Here is a 13,696-nt window from a genome sequence, read left to right on the forward strand (position 1 = left end):
GGTTCATTGAACTACTTTCACACTGTTTCTCTACCGATGCTCTCTCGAACAAGGTGGCGAGAAACAAACATTTAAATGTTTCTGTGGGAGCTCTGATGTCTCGTATTTTATTAAGATGATCATTTCTCCCTTTGTAGATGAGCGTCAACAGAATATTTCCTCATTCGGAGGAGAAAGATGGTGATCTAAATGCTACGAAAAAGTCTCGCCACCACTTTTTCGATGTTCTGCGTCTATCCTGTGTGACATGGATCCCACACTGCACAGCAATACTCCAGAAGAGGATGGACAGGTGTAGTGTAGGCAGTCCCTTTACTAGATCTGTTGCATTTTCTGAGTGTAATTCCTATAAATCGCAGTCTTTGATTTGCTTTACTCGCAACATTAAGTATGTGATGGTTCCATTTCAACTATATCGTAATTTTAATACCTAGGAATTTAGATGAAGTGACAGCCTTTAGATATGTGCCATTCATCGTCTAACCGAAATTTAATGGACTGTCTTATGGATGACCCCAGACTTTTCGTTATTTAGGGTCTATTGATACTTTATGCATTATACAGATACCTTGTTGATGAATGTTTTGCAATTGGTTGATCTTCTGATGACTTTATTGGACGTTAAATCACAGCATCATCTGCAAACCATCTAAGAGGTCTGCTGAAACTGTCTCCTAAATCGTTAATATACACTCCTGGAAATGGAAAAAAGAACACATTGATACCGGTGTGTCAGACCCACCATACTTGCTCCGGACACTGCGAGAGGGCTGTACAAGCAATGATCACACGCACGGCACAGCGGACACACCAGGAACCGCGGTGTTGGCCGTCGAATGGCGCTAGCTGCGCAGCATTTGTGCACCGCCGCCGTTAGTGTCAGCCAGTTTGCCGTGGCATACGGAGCTCCATCGCAGTCTTTAACACTGGTAGCATGCCGCGACAGCGTGGACGTGAACCGCACGTGCAGTTGACGGACTTTGAGCGAGGGCGTATAGTGGGCATGCGGGAGGCCGGGTGGACGTACCGCCGAATTGCTCAACACGTGGGGCGTGAGGTCTCCACAGTACATCGATGTTGTCGCCAGTGGTCGGCGGAAGGTGCACGTGCCCGTCGACCTGGGACCGGACCGCAGCGACGCACGGATGCACGCCAAGACCGTAGGATCCTACGCAGTGCCGTAGGGGACCGTACCGCCACTTCCCAGCAAATTAGGGACACTGTTGCTCCTGGAGTATCGGCGAGGACCATTCGCAACCGTCTCCATGAAGCTGGGCTACGGTCCCGCACACCGTTAGGCCGTCTTCCGCTCACGCCTCAACATCGTGCAGCCCGCCTCCAGTGGTGTCGCGACAGGCGTGAATGGAGGGATGAATGGAGACGTGTCGTCTTCAGCGATGAGAGTCGCTTCTGCCTTGGTGCCAATGATGGTCGTATGCGTGTTTGGCGCCGTGCAGGTGAGCGCCACACTCAGGACTGCATACGACCGAGGCACACAGGGCCAACACCCGGCATCATGGTGTGGGGAGCGATCTCCTACACTGGCCGTACACCACTGGTGATCGTCGAGGGGACACTGAATAGTGCACGGTACATCCAAACCGTCATCGAACCCATCGTTCTACCATTCCTGACCGGCAAGGGAACTTGCTGTTCCAACAGGACAATGCACGTCCGCATGTATCCCGTGCCACCAAACGTGCTCTAGAAGGTGTAAGTCAACTACCCTGGCCAGCAAGATCTCCGGATCTGTCCCCCATTGAGCATGTTTAGGACTGGATGAAGCGTCGTCTCACGCGGTCTGCACGTCCAGCACGAACGCTGGTCCAACTGAGGCGCCAGGTGGAAATGGCATGGCAAGCCGTTCCACAGGACTACATCCAGCATCTCTACGATCGTCTCCATGGGAGAACAGCAGCCTGCATTGCTGCGAAAGGTGGATATACACTGTACTAGTGCCGACATTGTGCATGCTCTGTTGCCTGTGTCTATGTGCCTGTGGTTCTGTCAGTGTGATCATGTGATGTATCTGACCCCAGGACTGTGTCAATAAAGTTTCCCCTTCCTGGAACAATGAATTCACGGTGTTCTTATTTCAATTTCCAGGAGTGTAGATTAGGGACAGCAGAGAACCTACAACTAGGGTCGCCCTACGTCCCGATATATCAACACCCTCACCGTTATGGACCTTCTTGTCTCGCCATCTTTTTTCTCCCGTTTATTGTTATTTCAACACCTGCACAATCAGGTAGGCTGGCAGCAGCATCCGACGCTGCTCTTCAGCCTCAGATTTAACAATGAGAAAACATAAAGAAGACACATAAGAGATTGAACAAACTGGCGGGCAAAAAACAGTAGACACAGAATACAAAAAAAAAACACGAAGCCGTTCACACTCGACGAGAAACACACGAAAAGCCGTCGACACGGCGCACAAACACTGACGACTTTGATGGCACAGGTGAACGGAGGAGCGTGACGGCGAATACTAAACACAAACACGATGGCACACATACGAGAAAACTGGTGGCGATGATCTCCGGCGAGCGAATGTCTACTTAGCGTGTGCGAGTCCGGGGACCTGCGAAAAGGGGATCTCGCCATCCCAGTAAGACCCAGTTTTGTTCCGGTTTCGCAAAATACAGTTACGAGCTTGGTTCAAGAACTGAAGTAACGCCATCTGTTAGCGTAGCATGTAAATGCAGCCTCAGTTTTATTTATGTCGACAGGTTCATGTTGACAATGTCGTTGCATGTTGCGTATCCTGTATCGGCGATGAACTCATCTTCTAGATCTAGCGCCATCATTCAAGAAAATAACAGACTTCTCCAGCAGGACGGAGCTGCAACTATTTAAGCAGCGCCACGCGGAATTATCGAACAAGTTCTATTTGAATAGCGATACGATAAGACGATTCTTTATATACGTAATACGAACAAAGAGTGTAAGTTAGTAAAGTTTGAAGTGTTTGCTACTGGTATATAGGGCACAAAGTTATAGTGACGTGTACTTCAATGACGAAAATACCTAAGGACGGAAAAAGAAAGCGTCAATTCTCGGATGATTACACAAATGAGTGGTCTTTTGTCAAGAAAGGACATACGGATCAGGAAGTGTTGTGTCAGATTCGTAGCTGCTTCATCTCAGTAACTCACGGAGGCATCACATTTCTAGGAAGAATCATACAAATAGATTCACAGCAGCATCGACAGCAGAGTCTATTTCTACATTCATGATTAAAAAAGATACCCACAAAAAACTGCTCGTTGCTCCTGCAGAACTAACAACAGCTTATAAAATTGGCAAGCATAATCAGTCCTACAGTTCTCTTGACTGTACCGTAAAACTGAATGCCGCACTGTATCCTGACTCCGAAGTCGCCGCAAAGCAGTCTACAGCCAGGACCAAAGGTGCAACCAGAGCAACTGTTAAAAATATTGTTGCACCACACTCCGTGTCCGAATGCATAAAACAATTGCAAGAAGTTTCATTTTACGGCATAGGCACCGCCGCATCGATCCACAAGGCTGAAAAAATGTTTCCTTTAGTTGTTCAATACTTTACTGAATCTCATGGAATCAAACAGAAGTTGTTCAAGTTTGATTCGTTGATTAACGAAACATCAGAGACAATTGCCATGTATTGTCTAGACACTTTAAGACAACTACAAATTCTATTTGATAAATTAATCGCTTTTTATGGAGACAATACCAATACCCACTTCGGAGGGCTTCATCGAAGCGGCGAGCGGAATGTGTTTCACCAAATTAAAGAAGAACGAGGAAAAAATATAGAAGGAATGGAATGCCCTGCCCATATTCTGCACAATACTATATCAAGCACTGCTGGAGAACTATCGACACTGGAATAATTGTCATAAAATTTTTAATTACTTTTCACTATACACGGTAAGGACAGAGAAGCTGAAAGACTTCTGCTTGTAGTTGGTGTCAATCATCAGACTCTTCTAACCTCACTCAAAAACAAGGTGACTGCTGTTAATGTCCGCAGTTGATAGAATTCTTAATTTCTGAATTCCATTAAAACAATTTTTAGACGCCGATTAGAGCCCACCTAAAATAATTTCAGACTTTTTGAGTAGTCCGATCTGTGAAATTTACTTCATATTTCTGCACTCAAACTTGGCTCTGTTCGAGAAAAAAAAAATCCTTCGAGAAGAATAAAATCTTGATATTTGAAATATGAGATATATTAATCGATACTCCGAGATATGTGAATGAAAGGAAGACTGCCAGCTTTATTGGCATGCAAACCAAGATGAATCTGAACAAATTAAAGAACGAGAATCATAACCAAGAAATCATTAATCTGATTTCGAAATCTGAGGAAGAGAAAGTGGTTTTCTGTACCATAACACTTGATTGCTTAGAGAAATGGGCTATTTCTTTTGACAAATATCAAGTATTTGATTGCATGACGCTATCTGAAATCCCAGATTGGGTGATGATTGAAAACACTGTTATATACCTGACTAAAAATAGTGTGAAGATTTCAGGCGACAGTTGTTTTCAAGAATATATGGAATATATGTATCTGAAGAGCGTTTTAGAAACTAAGTGTGACTCGGAAGAATGGAAGAAAGATGGATTCACTTTCTTAAGGAAACCGAAAATCCTGAACACAAATGCCAGCTGTTAAAATATGCGGGTATTTGTTTTCTATTCCTGAACACAACGCCAATGTGGAAAGAGTATTTTCGCTGATATTGGCCCATGGACAGATGAAAGAAATCAACTGCTGCCAGAGACTGTGGGATCAATCTTATGTGCCAGGTTAACTACAAGTTGACTTACATGGACTTTTATAAATATGTAAAAAGGAAAAGAGACTTGCCGAAAAAGGTGAAACCTTCCGAAAAATATGGTGTACCAACTACTTCTGCTGCAACGAGTTACAAGTAATTGTCTTCTAAATAAAAAGTAATTATATTAAATAAATTTTTCACTTCACTTCTACACCCCCACCTCAGAGTGGCACGACGAGGTCCCAGCTACATATGGCATCACTACCTATAACACTTAATTGTGAAACCCAGATACCACGTTTTTTTTTTTTTTTTTTTTTTTTTTTTTTTTTTTTTTTTTTTTTTTTTTTTTTTTTTACAGTGACTTCCTGTCAGTTACTACGAACATGTGAACTAGCCAATTAATTTGTACCTACTTCACTTCAAATATTATTCCACCATTCCACATTGACTCTGCACTCACCGTGACACTGAATAATCAAGTCTAGATTCAGCTCAAGTTATTTATTCTTCACCCCTCATTAACACAGGATTTCGTTTTTTTTTTCTTTATTGGATTTCAATTACCCCCCCCAGAGGAGGGGTGGCAGGCTGGCAGCAGCGTAATATGCTGCTCTACAGCCGACAGAAAAGTTAAAAAGCATAATGAGAATAGATACAAACAAGAAAAACAGGCGATAAAACAGTGAGATCGTAAGACCTGTGAAATGGCGGTAAGGTGTGGAATTTAAAATATAAAAACAATGCAATGATGAAGAAGTAGACAGGCACAATTAAAAAACATGGCGATAGTGTGGTTTCTGTTCGCATGAGATAAAAAAACACAACTAGCAACAGTATGGCGGCTGTTGGCAACACTGACAGGGTACGCACAACACTGAACACTCACTTATAACAGCACTATAAAGGTGACACGGCGGCAGATGGGGGGGGGGGGGTAGGGCCCAGACCTATGCCAGGGAAAAGGGGGGAGGAGAGGAAAAGAAAAAGGGGGGAGCCAATGGAGGGAGGGGACATAGAAAAGAGGGGGCTGGGCAGATGCGAGAAGGAGTGGGGAAGGGAGTGGAGGCGAGAGCAGAAAGGACTCAGGGGAGAGAAAGGAGGCAGAGAGAGGGTAGGTGGGGAAAAAACAGAATGGAAGGGGGGGAAAGAGGGAGTCCAGGGAAAGGACAGAGGAAAGGATGGGGAGCTGGGGATCAGAGAGTTGATAGGAGGGATAAATGGAGGGAGAGAGGGCATCATCCGGGAGGGGGAGTTGATGGAAGCCACCTCGGGAAAGGAGATGAAGGGTGTAGAGGTGAAGGGTAGGGGGGACACAACAGTGAAGGCGCGGCAGAGGGTGGGGGTTGGAGAGGAGAGGAGAAACTAGGGGATGAGGGGGATCAAGGCGGCGGGAGGTGTAGAGTATGCGGATATGTTCGAGGAATAGGAGCAGATGGGGGAAAGGAATCAGGATCCGCATGGGGGACGGGAGGCCTATAGACCTATACAGAAGGTGAGGTGGAGTGTATGGTGCTCGAGGATCTGGAGGAACTTTTGCGGGGGGGGGGGGGTGGATATCCAGGCGGGACTGGCATTACAGAGGATGGGACGGATTAAGGATTTGCAAGTGTGGAGGAACAGAATTTCGCAGCACAAACAACAAATATCAGATCAACTTTGGAAAATATTCATTTCCAACTGTACACATATCAATTCCACTCTACTTCAGTTAGAGCCTCTAGAACGGTGGTGGGGAAGAAGTAGCGTATCTGTTATAAATCACAGTGAATAAGAAGCCACAAATATCACAATAACAGCTGTACAGAATCTGGCTGGGATTTCAGTCACAACTAGGAGTCGCAAGTAGCCTTTAACATTCAACACTGTGTGCCATCTGGTGACCGAATTTCGTACTTCTTCCTTTGAACCTATCTTCTAGCTGCGATTTCAGTGGCAAGTCGCAGTAGAAGTCGCAAGAAGCAACTCAAAAGCGCAGTTAACCTTGTTAACATTCAACGCCGAGTGCCATCTGACGGCCTATTTTCGTGCTACTGGTTTCCTTTGTGACACGGTATCGAGTCAAACTGCGATTTCCGTGACAAGTCTCAGCTAGAAGTCGCAAGTAGGAACTAAAACATTAGATGCCGTATGCCTTGTGTTGTCCTATGTCCGTACTTCTGAGAACCCTTTGTCTCAGGATATGGATGTTTTACAAGCTTGTTGTCGAAGAAATGAACCAAGAAGGTAATTTGCTCTGAGAAAAATTTTATACTCGGTTGAGAATTGGTGCAGCCGAGGAATGTGAAGGCTGAACAATGATGATTGTGCCCGGTTGTGCTAATAGATAGATCTATAGCGTAGCCTGGAATTTTCGTGATATATTTAAACACACTCTTCATCATAAAAGCTAAAACTGCAGGGTAATTTCAAAACAAGATAATGGATACAGCCGTGATGAATATTTTGATGCGTATTGCACACATATATCGTACACGGACTACTCAAAATGCAATCCGGTGGCTAACTAACTTTTACCAAAAATTAAACAGCTGTATTCCAAAGACGGATATTTATTCCGACAGTACAATAAACTGTTAAATTTTTGACTGTATTTTTAAATATTGCATTAGTACTATTCCCAATGTCAGGTTGTAACTGTAAGGTCAGTGATTTCCACTGTTTTCATTTGCATATCGTCAACCTTAAAACACTCAGCTTTCCAACCTAACCTAGACCTTGGGGTGCCCTACAGGTCAGTCTGTCATCACAATCAACATTCAAGGCGGGAAGGATAGACGGGTCAGTATCACACTCTAACAAGTCTTTATCATTAAATACCTGGCAGAAAATTTTGGAATATGGGAAGAAAGGTGATTTTCATTATTCACTGACAGTATAGTTCACATTTATTTAACGTCCCTTTCAAACCACATAATGACTTCTATGACACACTGTACCAATACTCATTTTGCACACTTATGTTTTCAATTATGGCTTTTTTACGCTGCGAATTCTTTAAGAGTCGTTTTGAATCTTAAAGATTGTCTCTTCTAGATGTGTGTGGGTACATAGTGCACCCAGTAATCGAAATAGGCCGGCCGGAGTGGCCGTGCGGTTCTAGGCGCTACAGTCTGGAGCCGAGCGACCGCTACGGTCCCAGGTTCAAATCCTGCCTTGGGCATGGATGTGTGTGATGTCCTTAGGTTAGTTAGGTTTAATTAGTTCTAAGTTCTAGGCGACTGATGACCTCAGAAGTTAAGTCGCATAGTGCTCAGTGCCATTTGAACCATTTGAATCGAAATACGAACTGCGTCTGGAAAATCACGTGGATCACTAAACTTTTATATTGCGACTCATTACTAGCAATATAATTCTCATTATACAACTGCTAATACTTCTGGTAACAAAATCAGTTGAGTGGGGCGAGGTTTCACAGTTTTTGCATAAACGATGCCCCTACGTTCATTCACAAACTTAGAAACTAACCTTAGTTCTGACGAAGAGGTGTAAAGTCGCTGTGGTAACTTTTCCACTTCTGCTGTCTCTGATATTTTGAATTATCGCTATATCGAGTGACTGACAATGTAGTTCAGATATTTGCGAACGTAACAACGTGATTAGAATCCGTATTCTAAACATGAACTCTTATGCTACTGTGTGGTAATTTGTGTTGATTCTCAATATCACACTTGTTCCATTTATTTAAACTAAAGCCAAAGGAAGAACATAGGTAAAACATACTTAATACTGATTGTTTTGTTGAGATGAAATTTTGATATCAATAATACCATTTCAGGTAACTTTTTGTCGGTTGGGATACTGAAACATTTCACTAGGCCCTCACAAATAATCGCCTATACAGGCGAGAACAAATTTCTAGGTTGCAGTGACACAGTTCACTTCCTACTTGCGGCTAATGACAGTGCAACATATACGGTGACAAATCGCAGAAATCGCGTAAAGCGCAAAAATCGCAAAAGCCACAGAAATAGCGTAAGTCGCAGAAATAGCGTAAAACGCAGGAGTAGCAAAAATTGGAGAAGTCGCAGAAATAGCGGAGGGATACAGGTCGTGAATTCGTTAACTGCGCTTCTTAACTGCGACAAATCGCAGTTGAGGATCGCAGTCACCGGAAAGTAGCGTTCACAGAAATCACTGATATCGGAAAATTGCAGTTTAGCCCATCCCTACTCTAAACGATTGACAGGATCCAAGGAACATAGAATAAAAACCAATGCATAAGCGCTGCAGGTGAGGGAAGTCAAAGATACTCTCTACACTCAGCTACAGAGATCTTACAGAACTACAAAAACATAGTATAGTATTATTATATGCAAAGATTTATACTGAGGGCAGCCATTTGCGATGTTCCAAACTGCGATCTTCCTAACAGGAAATCACGAATCCAGTCGCACAACTGAGACGATGCTCCAAAGGGATGCAAATTGTTTAGAACTGATAACCTTACTACTACAGAGTTTAATTGTTTGTCACCGACTCAAATGATAGATGTCATCGGAGGTTCATCTACGTCTACATCTACATGACTACTCTGCAATTCACATTTAAGTGCTTGGCAGAGGGTTAATCGAACCACAATCATACTATCTCTCTACCATTCCACTCCCGAACAGCGCGCGGGAAAAACGAACACCTAAACCTTTTTGTTCGAGCTCTGATTTCTCTTATTTTATTTTGATGATCATTCCTACCTATGTAGGTTGGGCTCAAAAAAATATTTTCGCATTCAGAAGAGAAAGTTGGTGGCTGAAATTTCGTAAATAGATCTCGCCGCGGCGAAAAACGTCTTTGCTTTAATGACTTCCATCCCAACTCGCGTATCATATCTGCCACACTCTATCCCCTATTACGTGGTAATACAAAACGAGCTGCCCTTTTTTGCACCCTTTCGATGTCCTCCGTCAATCCCACCTGGTAAGGATCCCACACCGCACAGCAATACCCTAACCGAGGACGAACGAGTGTAGTGTAAGCTGTCTCTTTAGTGGACTTGTTGCATCTTCTAAGTGTCCTGTCAATGAAACGCAACCTTTGGCTCGCCTTCCCCACAATATTATCTATGTGGTCTTTCCAACTGAAGTTGTTCGTAATTTTTACACCTAGGTACTTAGTTGAATTGACAGCCTTACTGTGGATACCGTCATCTTACAACGCATCTTAAGTTAATAGTGCACGACGTGGCGTTTTCTTCCCTACACAGTGTAAGACGAGCATTCCGTTTCAGCCGCTGCGGCGCCACTGTCGGCACGAGGCCCTGCCGCCCACGGGGAGCACCAGCCTCTTCCCACAAGGGGCACTGCACAGCCGCATGGTGAGGACACGGTGGGCGACGTGGATGTGGTCACCACGCCTACCTCACCGTCCGCCACCGGCGCGGACCACTCAGTTCCTGACCTGGAAACAATCACCGAACAGCACGGCGCCGACCTGTGTGAGGGGAGCTGGCATCGACCTCATCCAACCGTGGGTGAAGGTGAAGTGAACGAATTTAAAAAGATTCCCAAGCTTTATACTACATCTTCTGTCTTTTTCGGGTTCGTAGGAAGTTTACGCACACGCCGCTCTTCTGAAACACCACTTTCGACGCGTGATAAATCTCTTAATCCTACCCAGACTCCTGCTTCGACTGGTGTGGATGTCGAAACATCCTTTGGCGTCTCACAAAACGTGCACTTATCCTCCGAGAAAGAACTTAGCCCTCGTAAAGCCTCTCCAAACAGTTCCAAGTTGCCTTTAGAAGACTCGGTTTCCGCCATCAGTGAAGAAGGGCTGTCTTCCCCAACGCCCAACATCGAGGAGAAGCGAGACCGACAGCCGAAAACGATGTCAACAACGGAGAAACTGTCCTCTCGCGTCATCAGCTCTACCCACCATTGGATGACGACTCCACGGGACGTAGGTAGCGCGGCAGCTGATACACCGGTCCTGTCTCGTCTTTCAAGGTTCCAGAAAGCTGAGCTCAACTCGAGTGCTGCTTCTGTGGCGGATGGGAACATCACACATACGTATATAGTATATCAATCCAGCGGAGGCTCCAACGGCGAGTCTCAGAATACAGGCGAGCGATTGGACTTCAGCGGCTCGAAGTCTGCGTACTCGTCTTCAGGAAACGGCGACAACACAGTGGTAGAGGTCGAGATCTCGAAGCCAGATATGGCCGCCACCGAGAAGGAGACGGAAGAGATTATCATAAGGGACGCTACCCTCATCATTGTGTTCAGCTGCCTCGCTGTGCTCGTCCTCGTAGTCTGCAAAATCATCAGATACGTCATGGACTACAAACTGAGCAAGTACGAGGAGAGGATGCAGAACGCTGGAGTAAGGCCTTGTTGTTGATGAGTGGCACATTAAAGAGCTCTGCAAGCCTAATTAAAGGCCCTGAAGGCGACAATTACTGCCTACTAGACGCCTAACACGATAAGACGATTCATTGCATGAACAAATTTCATAGAGTCTTTTCACCAGGCTCAGCGTATCTGCCAGTCGTTCGGCTCTCAAACTTCAGACGAGTCTAAGAGCAGAACAACACATCTCTGGTTGATGCCCAAGCCTGAGGAGAACATCAAAGAAAGAAAGAGTCACAATCAATTAAGTTTTTGCGGTTTTGTACTACTAATGAAGTTGTCAATAACACACCAGATTAACAGGAGTCAACGAACAAGACAGAATGTTGTAAGCTTCGGAGGTACATATTTATGATAAATTTGCAAGACGTTTTTGGGACTACATTGACCATAAATCCCATTGTTACCAATTGAGATATTTGTGACATAAGTTAGTATCCATATTTTAGATAATTCCGTCCGAACAGGCCTCGGAAGTCCTAGAGGTAATGACCGGCAGTCGCGTCATATTCAGCCTATGGGCTTCACTTGATATGAGGAGCGTGTGGTAAGCACACTGCTCTCCCGGCCGTTGTCAGTTCACAAGACGAGTGCCGCTACTTCTTATTCAAGCAGCTCCTCAATCTATCTTACACGGGCTGAGTGCTCCCCACTTCCCGACAGCGCTCACAGAACGGACGGTCACCCATCCAAGTGCTATCCAAGCTCGACAGCGCTTAACTTGGGTGACCTGACGGGAACTGATATTACCACTGTGGCAAGGCCGCTGGTATGCATATTTATATAATATATAAGGATTTGCAAGCGACGTTTTTTTCTTCTAATCAAATTTGTCATTAATATTCCACGGTAGAAGAATGCAAATACTTTATATTAAAAAATATGTACATCACCTTTTATCGAAAATGTCTTGACCTGGAAAGGAATGAAGTAAACGCTCATCGACCTCTTTAAGAATTTGCCAACACAAATAAAATGTCCAGGAAGTTGTAACAGGAGGCTGAGAGTTCACTGAAGTTGCGTACTCCACTTGCAGATGAACGTTTCATTTTCTTTTAAGTTGTTCCTTCTTGAATCATATATAGGTTCTTGAATAGAGGCTAATTGTGTTACAAATGGGGTATGCGAGCGCGTATATCTTCGTGAGCAGAACTAGATCGAGAGAGAAATAAGAAAGTGAGAGGGAGATCTGCAACATAAAAGCTGTGTAAATGTAGCGATTTCAATAGCAGACAATCTACCTAATCAACATCAAAAAGAAGATAAATGCCTGTCATTGAGACTTACATCATTATTCAGCAGGAAATTTCTTCAGTCCTTTCATTATTAATATACAGTTGGTATTTCACTGGTTGCTTGCATTTCTTGCCACATCCTATCTGTAAGATGCAATTTGCTGTAAATAATTTATCTCAATGTCCGTATTTTACACAAAATGAATTATTTATGAATTTTGTAAAACCAGTAGTTTGTCTATATTCTAAAAATTGTATGTAGCTGACTATGTATGAATGGGATTGTGAATGTAGAGTTTCTAATGGTATTTAATAAAAGAGCATATTTTCATGTAATTGTTTTCTTCTTCAGTTATAATGGAAAGGAAGAGATGGAGAATTAACACACATTACAGGCAGCACTATGTTGTTTGGTAAGCTCTGTCAAATGTCTCTTTACCTTGGTAAGTAAGTAAGTCTTCGTCGTGACACATGACATGTGTTGGAGCTACGTTCTGTGATGACTGATGTTGTTCGGAGATTGGATCTTTCGGATGTATGGAGTACTTACACATGTTGCTGACATGTAAAGTCCAGATTGTTAATCAAAATGCATTTCCTGTACTGTTTATAGCTCCCTGACGGCTGGCGGCAAATGTCATGAATGTTTTTGAAAAAGATTTTATATACGTATATTTGCCAAACAAAAGACAGTGACAGGGAACTCACAAAAATTTTAGAATTGAAAAAAAAATGTAACGATTTTCAGCAGTGTCCATTCAATTGGACACCCGTGGTAAGAGTACCTTATTGGTAGTTTAATTAACAAAACACAATCTTATCAGACAGGTATGATTCGTATCCTGGGCTGATTATCAGTTTAAAAAAGGCATACATTTTGATACTTTTATTTCTGGTGATTCTCAGAGAAACATTTGTTCAGTGATGTTAGAGAGAGGAAAACTGAACAGCCTTGGCGCTTTATTTTGGTTTTCTCCGAGCAGCAAGTGTTCTTACTCCTCGTGCTATTCTGTAACTCAATCATTTCTGGTGGATGGCCTACAGTGGGTGAGCGTGATTGTGAGGACAACAGTCTTCGCCTTTTGTGAACTGAGTCCTCATCCCCTCCATCAGAACGTTGTTCTTCTTGGACACTTAATCAACGCTCTGCAGTTCTTAATTTGAAATCAAGTTACCGCTGCAGGATGCTCTTCTTTGGCTCATCATTCTTAATTCAGTCAATCATGTACGGAATTCAGCTACACTCCTGGAAATGGAAAAAAGAACACATTGACACCGGTGTGTCAGACCCACCATACTTGCTCCGGACACTGCGAGAGGGCTGTACAAGCAATGATCATACGCACGGC

The 13,696-nt window shown here is 43.8% G+C and overlaps 1 protein-coding gene across 1 annotated transcript in view; it reads left to right on the plus strand.

The window, feature by feature from the left end:
• The window catches only part of LOC126455990 (uncharacterized), a 51,612-nt gene extending 39,084 nt beyond the window's left edge, over positions 1-12,528 (plus strand). Inside the window, exon 2 of the mRNA XM_050091747.1 lies at positions 9,993-12,528. Within this exon, the coding sequence (XP_049947704.1) occupies positions 9,993-11,104 (1,112 nt within the window). The 3' untranslated portion in view covers positions 11,105-12,528. The remainder of the gene's footprint in view (positions 1-9,992) is intronic.
• The last annotated feature ends 1,168 nt before the right edge of the window (positions 12,529-13,696 follow it).

The sequence above is a fragment of the Schistocerca serialis genome, chromosome 2 (genome assembly GCF_023864345.2).
Source record: "Schistocerca serialis cubense isolate TAMUIC-IGC-003099 chromosome 2, iqSchSeri2.2, whole genome shotgun sequence".
NCBI lineage: Eukaryota > Metazoa > Arthropoda > Insecta > Orthoptera > Acrididae > Schistocerca > Schistocerca serialis.